The sequence below is a fragment of the Pelophylax lessonae genome (assembly GCF_965119305.1).
Source record: "Pelophylax lessonae genome assembly, chromosome: 2".
Classification (NCBI taxonomy): domain Eukaryota; kingdom Metazoa; phylum Chordata; class Amphibia; order Anura; family Ranidae; genus Pelophylax; species Pelophylax lessonae.
The window spans coordinates 567,796,253-567,808,254 of record NC_138769.1 but is presented as its reverse complement, the minus strand read 5'-3'; the positions used below and the strand labels follow the sequence as shown (position 1 = coordinate 567,808,254).

Genomic DNA, 12,002 nt, shown 5'->3' with positions numbered 1-12,002 from the left:
AGATTCCCGCTGAGCAAGTGGAGTCCGTCAAAACAGATCCGCCCCGTCTGAAAGGGGCCTAATACATTCCCAAAGTTCTTGTGTGCATTACAGAAAGTAGACATGAAAACACATCATTACTCACAAGACGGGCAGCATTATTTTAACAGGCACATGCTACGATTATGAATCCTTTTATCAGGCTAACTTTCTGATTTTATTTTGCAGTGAGAAGGATACTACTGCTGATTCATCATGTGGCTTCCTTTGCTGGCAGTGTTGGGTTTGATCCTCTTGTTCAGATGGTACCGACAAAGTCTAATCCTGGACAATCTCACAGACAAATATGTCTTCATTACTGGATGTGACACAGGATTTGGGAATATTCTGGCAAAGAACTTAGACAGACGAGGAATGAGGGTTCTGGCTGCATGTTTGACAGAGATGGGAGCTGAAAACCTGAAAAAAGAGACCTCCAGTAGACTGCAGACTGTCATTTTAAATGTTACTGACAGTGAAAGTGTTAGCAGTGCAGCCAAATGGGTGTCTTCTATTGTTGGAGAACAAGGTCAGAAATTTTATTTTTTCAATTTCTTTATAAGCAATATGAAACATGTAATATATGGTGGGGGCAGTGCATTAGCACTTCTAGCTAAAGGAAAGTTTAATTCCAGGTTAAATGTCTCTTTAACTAGTTCTTTTGGGCCAGGCTGCCCCAAACAAAGTATTTTCTACATGAGCAGGTGCACCCGCTGGGTGCAGTCTATAAACTGTATGTAGCCTAAGCTACAAACAATATATATATAACCTTGTGCTCTGGCAGTGACATGAGAACTTCTCATCTCAAACCTGGACCTCTTTTAGAGCCTGGATGCTGGATGAAGAGTGATGCTCAACTTGTCTCTTCAGAATTCCCTATAGGTGTTCGATTGGGTTCAGATCAGGAGACATTCTTGGCCACTGAATCACTTTCACCCTGTTCTTCAAAAATGCAACAGTGGTCTTGGATGTCAGTTTTGAATCATTGTCATGTTGGAAAAGTGCATGATGACCAACGGCACGGAGTGATGGTAGCATTGTCTGTTTCAATATAGAGAAGTACATCTGTGAATTCATGATACCATCAATAAAATGCAGCTCCCCAACACCAGCATCACTTACGCAGCCCCACAGAAGGACTCTGCCACCACCATGTTTCACTGTAGGCACCATGCATTTTAATTTGTATTGCTCACCTTTGCGATGCCATACAGTTTTGAAGCCATCAGTTTCAAAAACCTTTATCTTGGTCTCATCCTTCCAGAGTACAGAGTCCCAGTAGTCTTCTTTTTCAGCATGGGCCCTGGCAAATTCTGGGTGGGCTTTTTTATGCATGGGCTTTAGGAGAGGCTTCCTTCGTGGACGACACCCATGCATGCCATTCCACTGCAGTGTGCGCCGTATAATGTCACGGGAAACAATCTCCCCAGTTTGGCTTTCTATTTCTTTAGTTAACAGCAGTGAACTTGCATGGTGACTTTCTTCAACCCGTCACATCAGAAGATGCTCCTGCTGAGTTGTTAACTGCCGTGGACGGCCTGGACATCTTTGTGCGATGGTTGCAGTTCCATCCTTGTTACATTTTTGTATCATTTTTGATACAGTATTCTGACAAGTAAATATTTGCTGATCCTCTTGTAGCCTTCACTTTGTTTTTGTGTAAAGAAATATTTTTTTCTTTCTCAGGCCTTGTGGCCTTGTGAAATTTCTCTTCCATGTGATGCCATTGCTGACAGCATGAAATGGGAAGGGGTTTTCTTTGTTAAGCAATGCCCTTTTTATAATCAACTGTCTGCTGGACATCTGTTTAATGAATAATTAGACTTGCCTGTAGTTGAATTCTTGTTAATTAGAATTTGGTGTCTAAAATGTAGCTTTGCTCCTAAGGGCTCTTTCACACAGGCGGACCCTTCAGATTCGCCTGTCTGTTTTTTTGGCGGATCTGAACGGTTCCCCCATACATCCCTATGGGGCATCAGATGTCAGCGGAGACATGTCCGCTAACATCCGATCTGTCAAATCTGGATGCATGGAAACCCTTTTTTCCATCCGTCCAGCAGATCGGATTGGATGGGAACGGACCGACGGTCCGTTCCCATCCGATTACCCCATAGAAATGTATGGGGAATTGACAGCTGTGTCTCCGCACACAGCGCGGAGACACAGCTGTCATCCTCCTGCTCAGTGGGGAATCGGCGGATCGATCCCCCGCTGAGATAAACGGATCGACGGCCCCTTTCCCACTGGCAGATCGTTCAGATCCGCCTGTCAGTTTTTCAGGCGGATCTGAACGGATGCCCCATGCATCTCTATGGGACATCGGATGTCAGCGGAGACATGTCTGCTGACATCCAATCCAATCCTGTCCGTCAAATCCAGATGGATGGAAACCCTATTTTCCATCCATCTGGTGGATCGAATCGGATGAGAACGGATAGGCGGTCCGTTCTCATCCGATTACCCCATAGAGAAGATTGGGGACCTGATAGCTCTGTCTCCGCACACAGCGCAGAGACAGATCTGCCATCTGCCTGCTCAGCGGGGGATCGGTGGATCGATCCCCGCTGAGAAAAACTGAGTCCGCCGACGGAGCGCCAAGTGTGAAAGGGTCCTAAGGGTCCTTTCACACTGGCTTTCCGCCCCGCTGACTCCATTTTGCTCAATCCCCGCTGGGCAGGCAGATGACAAGTCTGTCTCCGCTTACTTTCCAGAGACAGACCTATCCGATCCCCCGCTCTCCTCTATGGGAGATTGGATAAAAACAGACCGCCTGTCCATTTTCATCCAATTCTATCCTCCAGACGGATGGAAAATAGGGTTTCAATCCGTCTGGATTTCACGGATTGGATCGGATAGCAATGGGTGTCAATGGAGATGTCACCGCTAACATCCGCTGCTCCATAGGGGTGCATGGAGCATCCGATCAGGTCTGCCTGAAAAACTGACAGGCGGACCTCATCAGAAAGCTTGTGTGAAAGGGCCCTATGACTTTGTTTGGTGTGTATTCATTTTTGGAACATGGTCTTGAATTAATTTGTTATCTCTCTCACATTGTATATATGTATACTGTGTGTACACAATGTACACTATATAATCTTGTTCTCATTGCTTCACAGAAATATTATGTATCAATGAACACAATAATGACTAAATGTATATGCACTTTCCCTTTCAGGGCTCTGGGGCGTAGTAAACAATGCAGGAGTCAGTGTACCGTGCAGTCCCAATGAATGGATGACTAAGACTGATTTTGCAAAAGTCCTTGATATTAACCTATTAGGGATGGTTGATGTGACACTCAATCTCTTACCATTTATCCGGAAAGCCAGAGGGCGTGTGATCAACATAGCCAGTATTGCAGGAAGGTTTACTCTGTCTCCTGGAGGATATAGCATGTCCAAGTATGGAGTAGAATCTTTCTCAGACAGTCTCAGGTGAGCTTTTAAATTGTTCTATTTCTGCAGAAAAATGGGTTAAGATGTAATTGCATACACGTTTTATTGTGTAGCTCAGAAATGTAACATTTTTAATATAAGGACCCAAATAAGAAAATATTACAGTACTAGGACACAAGAAGGGAATTCTTACTAAAGTAGGTAATATACAGGTCATTTTTATACAAGTCTATATATCTGTCAAGAAGGAGGGACAACTGAGGAGGAAAGAGCATCAAAAGGTTTTGGTGCCAAAAAATGTATCGCTGGGAGCTATGCTGTACATATTGGACCTAGTCCCAGACTTCTGTTTTGTAAAATTTGACAAAACACGCTGTAAATATTTGTACGTTATGAGTAGCTCTGATTGAAAGCTGTACACAGGCAGATCTTGCAGTGATTGTGAAGAGAGAACACATGGCAGTACAATAACCTTTTACAAACATTTTACACACAGTGCAGGGATAAGGAATGCATAATGAATAAAGTGCAGGGATCAGGAGTACCTAGAGCAGGGGTCTTCAAATTACGGCCCTCCATTTGTTAAAAAACTACAATTCCCATCATGCCTAATCATGTCTGCGAATCTCAGAGATTTACAATGCCTCATGGGATGTGTAGTTCCGCAACAGCTGGAGGGCCGTAGTTTGAGGATCCCTGACCTAGAGTAAAGAGTGCAAGGGTCAATTGTACTTAACACACAGAGTCAAGAGGGCTTAATGTACACAGTGCAGATGTCTTGAGTGTTTAACACACAGAGTTCCAGGATCAGGAATATGGAACACAGATTTCAGAAGTCAGGAGTCTATAACAGAAAGCACACAGAGGATAGGGGTTAGAAACATACAGAATAATGCACAGAACACAGGGCTCAGGAGTACTAGTACATAATGCAAATGGTTCAGGGGACAGAAGTACCTAAAATGCATAATGCAGTGATCGGAAGTGCATCATGCACAGAGAGCAGGGATCTGTATCATACAGAGGAGTACATAACAAACCTGGTGCAGGGTCAGAAATGTGTAAGACACACAGAGTGCAGGTCTCAGATGCACTTAAAAGGGTGCACAGGTCAGAAGTACTTAATGCATATAGCGCAGGGGTCAGGAGCGTGTAATGAGTTTGTAATTTTACTCGGTGCAAGATTCAGGAATACATTGTTCACAGAATACCAGGGTCCAGGATATGTATTTTGCAGGGGTCAGGAATGCATAATGCATAGAGTGCATGGGTCAGGAAGTTCATAACACAGATTTCAGGGTTCAGAAATGTGAAATGTGCAGGGCTCAAGTGTACATAAGGCATAAGTGAAGTGAACAGTACTTATCACACAGAGGCCAGTGGTCCGCAGTGCGTAATTCAGAGTACAGGGGTTAGGGGTGCATGAATGAGTGCAGGGGTCAGAGATGTGTAACACACAGAGCGCAGGTATAAGGAATGCATACTGTAAATAGTGCAGGGATCTGGAGTACCCAAAGCAAAGGGTGCAGGGGTTTTGAGTGTGTAACACACAAAGAGCCAGTATCCGAAATACATAACACACAGATCTCAGTCAGAATTTTATAACCGATGCAGGGTCAGGCATTCGTAACGCATAGGGGGTAGAGGTCAGGAGTGCAATGCTAACAGTGCAGGAGTGAGAAATGTGTAACATGCAGAGTTCGGGACTGTGTAATGAACAGAGCACAGGGCTCATGTTTTTTTGTTTTTTTTTTTATGCAAAAGGTGCAAGGGAGAGAAGTATGGTCAAAGCTTTTTTTGGTCATACTTTTCTTCTGGATCACAGTAGTGCACTTACATTTGCACTTTTGTGAGCCTGAATCAGCCAACAGCAGGCTAAAGCCCACTGTCAGCTGACATCACTGATCTGCTCCTAGGCTTTGGAAGGATCCCAACTATAGTCGGGATCCACCCAGCTGCCTGATTAACAGGTGGCTCCACTCTCAGCGCTGAAGCCAGCTGCACCTATCCCCAATCCACAGTGATCGCTGGAGGGGCAGAAAAGAGCACGTGACCGAGAACTGAATATTTAGCGGTCATGTGATTGCTCATTTCTCAGGCTTGGTGCCAGAGGGGACAGCTGAAGCATCACACTGATGCTGCAGCATAGAGTTGAGCATGTAAGTTTATTTTTTACACACCCCAACACACCCCAAACTTCTTATTTAATAAACAAAGTGCAGGGGTCAGGAATGCATAACGTCAGAATGCAGGGGTGCAGAGTGTATAATTAATTGACTGCAGGGGTCAGGAATGTGTAATGCAGAGTGTGCTGTGATCAGGAGTCTATATTGTGTGCAGGAATCAGAAATGCGTAACACACAGTCAGGATCAGGAATGCATAATGTTTACAGCACAGGGCTCAGGAGTACATAACATAAACAGTGCAGGGGTCAGAAGTGTATAATGCTCAAAGTGCAGGAATCAGAAATGTGCAATGTACAGAGTGCTGGGCTCATAAGTAACACAAAGAGTGCAGGGGTCAAGAGTGGGCAGTGCACAGAGTACTGGGGTCGGGAGTCTGTAACATACATTGATCAGGGGTCAGGAGTGGGGATACACAGATTGCAGGGGTCAAGAGTGCCCAATGCATAGATTACAAGGCTTAGGAGTATATAAAGAACAGACAGCAAGGATCAGGAGTGCAAAACAAGCAGAGTGACAGAAGTATGCAACGCATAGTGTGCAGAAGTCAGAAATTTGTAATGCACATGTATCGCCCTCCTAGATAGGTGCTAGGTGTAGGTGTATATCGTTTTTAGTTTCTCTGCTTAACAGGGAGACAGCTAAGGAAATGTATATGCTGTCTGCTTAACCGAGAGCTGTGATTGTTTAGGGAGGTCTTCTCAGTGTGCTCAGGTACTGCTTATACTGTCTTGATGTTTCACACCGATCCAGTAGCTATGGAGTATATTGAACAGTGGGTGGAAACCTAGCAGATGAGAGCATGGATGTCTTTACAGCCCTGGCCAATTAGAGGGGGATGTGCCCCAAGGCATGCTGGGTACCTGCATTTTTATCTGAAGAGCACATGGGCTCATAATCCAGTCTACCTCTACAGAGAGAGGTTCGGGTGGGGAGGGGGCTGCTGCCTCTCCCCCAGCACAGGCTGCCATGCGGCCTCAGGTGGTTGACCTGAGGGCCTAAAAAAACACTGAAGTTGCAACCCATGTTCCTTATGAGAGCTGACTGGGGGAGGATGTCCACGTATCCTGTCTGCTATCATTGAAGAGGGCTACAATATGTGCTTGAGGAGCCTTGTGAGGAGAGACCCTCATAGGGGATCCCTGGGACTTGTCGCCCTCTGGGTGCTAGAAGTCAGATACTGGGTGCAAGCTAAAGGCGACACTTTAGCTTTAGTGTCTTGAAGAGGCAAGGTTTACTGAGTTTCTTCAGCTAAAAAGGGACTTCTTCATCCCATACAGGTTCTGTATGGTCCTGCAGATGATCTGCGATACATTTCTATTGAGAGAGTTGTCCTCGCATGTGAATAGATAATTTGGAGTATCCTACTAAATCCCATCTCCTATCCAAGTTTTCCAAATAAAACACAAACAAATCCCCTAGATTGGTCATTTAAGAGAACGATCGGAAGAGTGTGTGCACTTGGCTGTGTGAAAATACACGGTAACTGGCTGCAGAGTAATCAGTGGGAGGCCTGGGGAAAAAAACAAAGCAACTCCTGCGGGGGTACCGCCACACACAGAATATAGGGGGCTGGAGTCCCTAAAAAACAAACAACTAAACAAACATTGGTGCAGTAGTCAGTATTGTGTAATGCACAAAGTACAAGGCTCAGGAATATGTAATACGACGAGTACAGGGCTGAGAAATGTGTAATGCACCGAGCGTGTGTAGCACTGTCCCCATAGGGCTTGCTGTATGATGACCTGTTGGGCCTGCTCTGATTACCAGAACACAGTCACTTAGGGTACAGTTCACATTGGCTTGTTGCTCAATAAACAGTCCAGAGGTTTTGGTTTTTAGTATTTATTGTAGAACTTGGTTGGGAGAAGGGAATAGTGGAATACTCCAACTGGAAGTATGTACATTGGATTAGGACAACTCTCACTTGCCCTCACCAGGTTACTTGTGGAAGCAGTCTCACTGCCTAAACCATACTGCCACATGTATGGAAAGTGTCCTTGCTCTTTCTCTCCAGCAATAGACCTGGTGATCTATATTCTCTTCAGGACACTCTCTGGAATCCCCTTTTACTGACACCCATTTACTGACTCTTCTAGCTGCAGAGATGGCCCCTCAGGACAGGCCCCTTGACACAGATCTGCACTCCCTGTACTGCAGAATCAAATCCTTCAGTGTCTCCCCTCTCAGTCAGCCTCACATGACCTCCGGGTTCAGTTTCTCTCTAGCTCTCTTTTTAGGCCCTTAGGTCGACTACCTGGGGCCTCATGGCACCTCTGCAGAGGAGGAGGCAGTTGCCTCCTCCCTCCGGGTCTCTGCTATCCAGACGAAGGACCCCGAGCACATGTGCTCCCTGCATTTATACAGTATCCCAGCATGCACTGAGGCACTTTTCTTCTGCCAAATCACCAGGGCTGTACTAAATGCCTGTGCACTCATTGGTCCAGTATGCCTCCCTATTGAACCAGTGTGAAACACTTCTGCAGACAGACTGAGTTGCACATGGAGCAGACCTCAGTAGCAGATCCTGCTCTCTGGTAGGCAGGGAACAATATAGATTTACCTTTATTATTATTATTATTATTATGCAGGATTTATATAGCGCCAACAGTTTGTGCAGCGCTTTACAATGTGAAGGAAGACAATACAGTTACAATACAGTTCAAAACAGGAGGAACTAGAGGGCCCTGCTCGTTAGAGCTTACAATCTAGAAGGGAGGGTGAAGTGAAACAAAAGGCAATAACCGTGGGGGATGGGTTGATGGAGAAAAAGGAGGTACATTTGTTAGGGGTTGGTAGGATAGGCTTCTCTGAAAAGGAGGGTTTTCAGAGATCGCCTAAAAGCTAATAGAGTGGGAAATAATCGGACAGATAAGGGTAAGGAGTTCCATAGGATTGGAGAGGCTCTGGAAAAGTCCTGGAGGCGAGCATGGGAGGAGGTGATGAGTGAGCTAGAGAGCAGGAGGTTTTGAGAGGAACGAAGAGAGCGATTAGGATGGTATTTTGAGATGAGGCTGGTGATGTAACTGGGGGCTAGGCTGTGGATTGCTTTGTAAGATGTTGTAAGTATTTTGAATTTAATTCGTTGGGTGAGCGGAAGCCAGTGGAGGGCTTGACAGAGAGGAGCAGCGGACACTGAGCGATTGGTAAGGTGGATGAGTCTGGCGGCAGCATTCATGATGGATTGAAGGGGGAATAACCTGTGTAGAGGTAAGCCAATGAGAAGGGAATTGCAGTAGTCGAGGCGCGAGATGACCAGGGAGTGAACTAGGAGTTTTGTTGTGTCTTTGGTTAGAAAGGGTCGTATTTTGGAGATGTTGCGGAGGCTGAGGCGGCAAGATTTGGACAGCGATTGGATGTGGGGTTTGAAGGAGAGTTCAGAGTCCAGGACAACACCTAAGCAGGGCCGTCTTTAATATTGATTGGACTCTGGGCAAAAATTTTCTTGGGGCCCCCATAGCCCAACACCAGGGCCATCTTTAATATTGATTGGACCCTGGAAAAAAATCCCCCCCCCCCCCATGCAATTTCACTCTCAATCCCCAGCACACCTCCGTACCCCCCAGCACACCAGCGTACACCCAGCACATCTCTGTACCTCCAACACACCACCATACCCCAAGCACCCCTCTGTACCCTCAGCACCCCTGCATACCCTCTGCACCCCTCTGTACCCTATGCAGCCCCTCATATCCTATACCCTCTGCATATCTCTGCACTTCTCCATACCATCTGTACCCCTCCATACCCTTTGCACCCCTCCAAACCCTCTGCACATCTCTGCACGCCTTCATACCCTCTTCTCCCCTCCATACGCTCTTCACCACTCCATACCCTCTGCACACCTGCATACCCTCTTCACCCCTCCATACCCTCTGCACATCTCTGCACCACTCCATACCCTCTTCACCACTCCATACCCTCTGCACCCCTCCATACCCTCTGCATATCTCTGCACCCCTTCATACCCTCTTCACCCCTCCATACCCTCTGCACCCCTCCATACCCTCTGCATATCTCTGCACTCCTTCATACCCTCTTCACCCCTCCATACCCTCTGCACCCCTGCATACCCTCTGCACCTCTCTGCACCCCTGCATACCCTCTGCACCTCTCTGCACCCCTGCATACCCTCTGCACTCCTCCATATCTTCTGCACCCCTCCACACCCTCTGCACCCCTCCATATCTTCTGCACCCATCCATACCCTCTGCACCCCTCCATATATTCTGCACCTCTCCATAACCACTGCACATCTCTACCTCCAGAACACCTTTTCCCTGTGCAAGTCTCTATACCTCTAGCATATCCCTGCCCCCCACCCCAGTACTTCTCTGCAGAGCACTGGGGGGGGGGGCATGGAAAACTAGGGGGACTGAAAGCACTAGGGGGACTGAGAGCACGGAGTCGAGGGGGTAAGAGAGCATGGGGGAGGGATAAGGAAAGATTGATTCCTTTAAAGTATATGCAGCTTCCCACCAATTCCTCCTATCCTGTCAGAAAGGGAGGCTGCTCGGGCTTCGGTCACTCACCTCTTCCCACGCTCCCGTTCCTGTCCCCGCCCCCGTAAGCAGCGCGGGTAAGCACTCAGCACTGTCAGCAGCACAGACCGAGGGAGCAGCTGAGCGGCGCTGGCCGCCAGGACACCAGCCTGACACCCCTCAGTGCGCGGCACCCGGGCCCCCCCCCCCATCTCCACTTCGTACTCCACTGCAGTCACCGCCATAGAACCTTTGGCGGAAGGTGCAGAGTGAGGGTCTGGGAACCGTAGCAACACTATTGAGCTGCAATCCCGGGACAAATCCATAATCTGGGTGTATGCTATTTGCGGGCAGAAGGAGCAGCTGCATGACAACGATTGGGCCCTGGGCAGCTGCCCCTTTTGCCCTGCGTTAAAGACGGCCCTGCACCTAAGACCTTGGCATGTGGGGATGGGCTGATGGTAATGCCTTTCTTTTTTTCTGCCTTTCTTTCTTTCTGCCTCTCTTTCTGCCTCTCTTTCTTTCTCTCTGCCTCTCTTTCTCTCTGCCTCTCTTTCTCTCTTTCTCTCAGAAATAGTTAACATACAGACAGCAGGGACAAGGAGTTTGTAACGCTGAGCGTGCATGGGGTCCAGACTGCATAACTGAGAGTGCAGTGTCGGAAGCTTGTAAAGTGAGGGGCTCAGGAGTGTGCAAAGGGTGTAGCAGTGAGAAATTCTTCACACAGAGCTCAGGAGGAGTATGCTGTATAATGCCAAGTGCAGACATCAGGAATATGTATCCTGTTTTACATTCATTGCTGTTTGTTTTCCTTTAAATAATTTTGACCTTTCCTCACTCAAAAGCTAGGGAATGCTGTATGTAGTTAGTTCCACCCTTATTTTTCATTCTTTAGTCTCCAATAATCACATATGCTATATTTTGCTGGAGCTAGACACACTTTGATTTTTTTTATCTGATAATCTGTTCTGATCTGCACAAGTTTGTTTTGGATGCCATTTAGCTTGAGTCACTGTCTGCCAAGCTACTAGACTGTAAGATAAGTTATCTCAACACAACTGGATCAGTTATAGAGATCACACTTTCAGTGCTCAGATTGCAGAAGCAAAATAGTCAAAAACGTGTGTAGCTTCAGTCACCCTCTCTATCTCAGGTATATACTGTGAAATGTGATATAACCCTGGATATAAATCAGCTTAGGATAGTACAGCTGTATTGCTACCCCTGCAGGAGCTGCTGGTAATTTGGGCCCTTTTGCCCCTCGCTCACAGCATGCACAGCCAGGCACAGTGACTTGGATAGGGATGAGAGCATGGGGTACCCTAAACTGTAGAATGGTGGATCTTAAAGTGTTACTAAACCCACAACAGTAAAATCAGTCTGTATATGCAGAAAAGCATGTTTGTTATGCTCACTTGTGTAAAAAGGCTGTTTGTTCCTGTCATCTCTGACCCTTCCCTTCTTCCACAGTCCCCAAACCATCTCCTGATATCACAGAGCCTTGGGGACAAGCTGCACATGCTCAGTTTAGTGTGTATTGCTAGAGAGTTTTTTTTTTTTTTAGGGAGAGTGTATTTGATTAGCACAGGGCCATTCAGCACTGTCCAGACAGAGGGTCAGGGGTCATGCAGCCTTATAGGACAGTCATAGAATGAAAACTCCTCCTACAAGCTTTACCAGACACTGATAGAAGTCACGAGACTGCTATACCTGCTGATGAGAAATGGTATTTAGCAGTTTATATTTACTAAAATAATTGCATTTCCATATTCTTTGTATAGTGGGAGACCAGATATAGTGAATGCAGGCTCCTGGGTTTAGTAACACTTTAAGGACTGCTAGGTTTCTGGCTGCTGTGTACAGATCGCAAGCTGTGTTGCACAACCTTAGGCTGCACTGTACTTTCATCTGGTTATTTAGTAAA

The 12,002-nt window shown here is 46.6% G+C and overlaps 1 protein-coding gene across 1 annotated transcript in view; it reads left to right on the top strand.

Moving 5' to 3' along the window:
• Positions 1-211: 211 nt before the first annotated feature.
• LOC309548187 (uncharacterized protein) overlaps positions 212-12,002 on the top strand; it is a gene marked incomplete at its 3' end in the record, with an annotated part of 104,170 nt that continues 92,379 nt past the window's right edge. The window contains exons 1-2 of the mRNA XM_082248143.1: positions 212-547; positions 3,194-3,452. Coding sequence (XP_082104269.1) covers positions 235-547; positions 3,194-3,452 — 572 coding nt within the window. The 5' untranslated portion in view covers positions 212-234. The remainder of the gene's footprint in view (positions 548-3,193; positions 3,453-12,002) is intronic.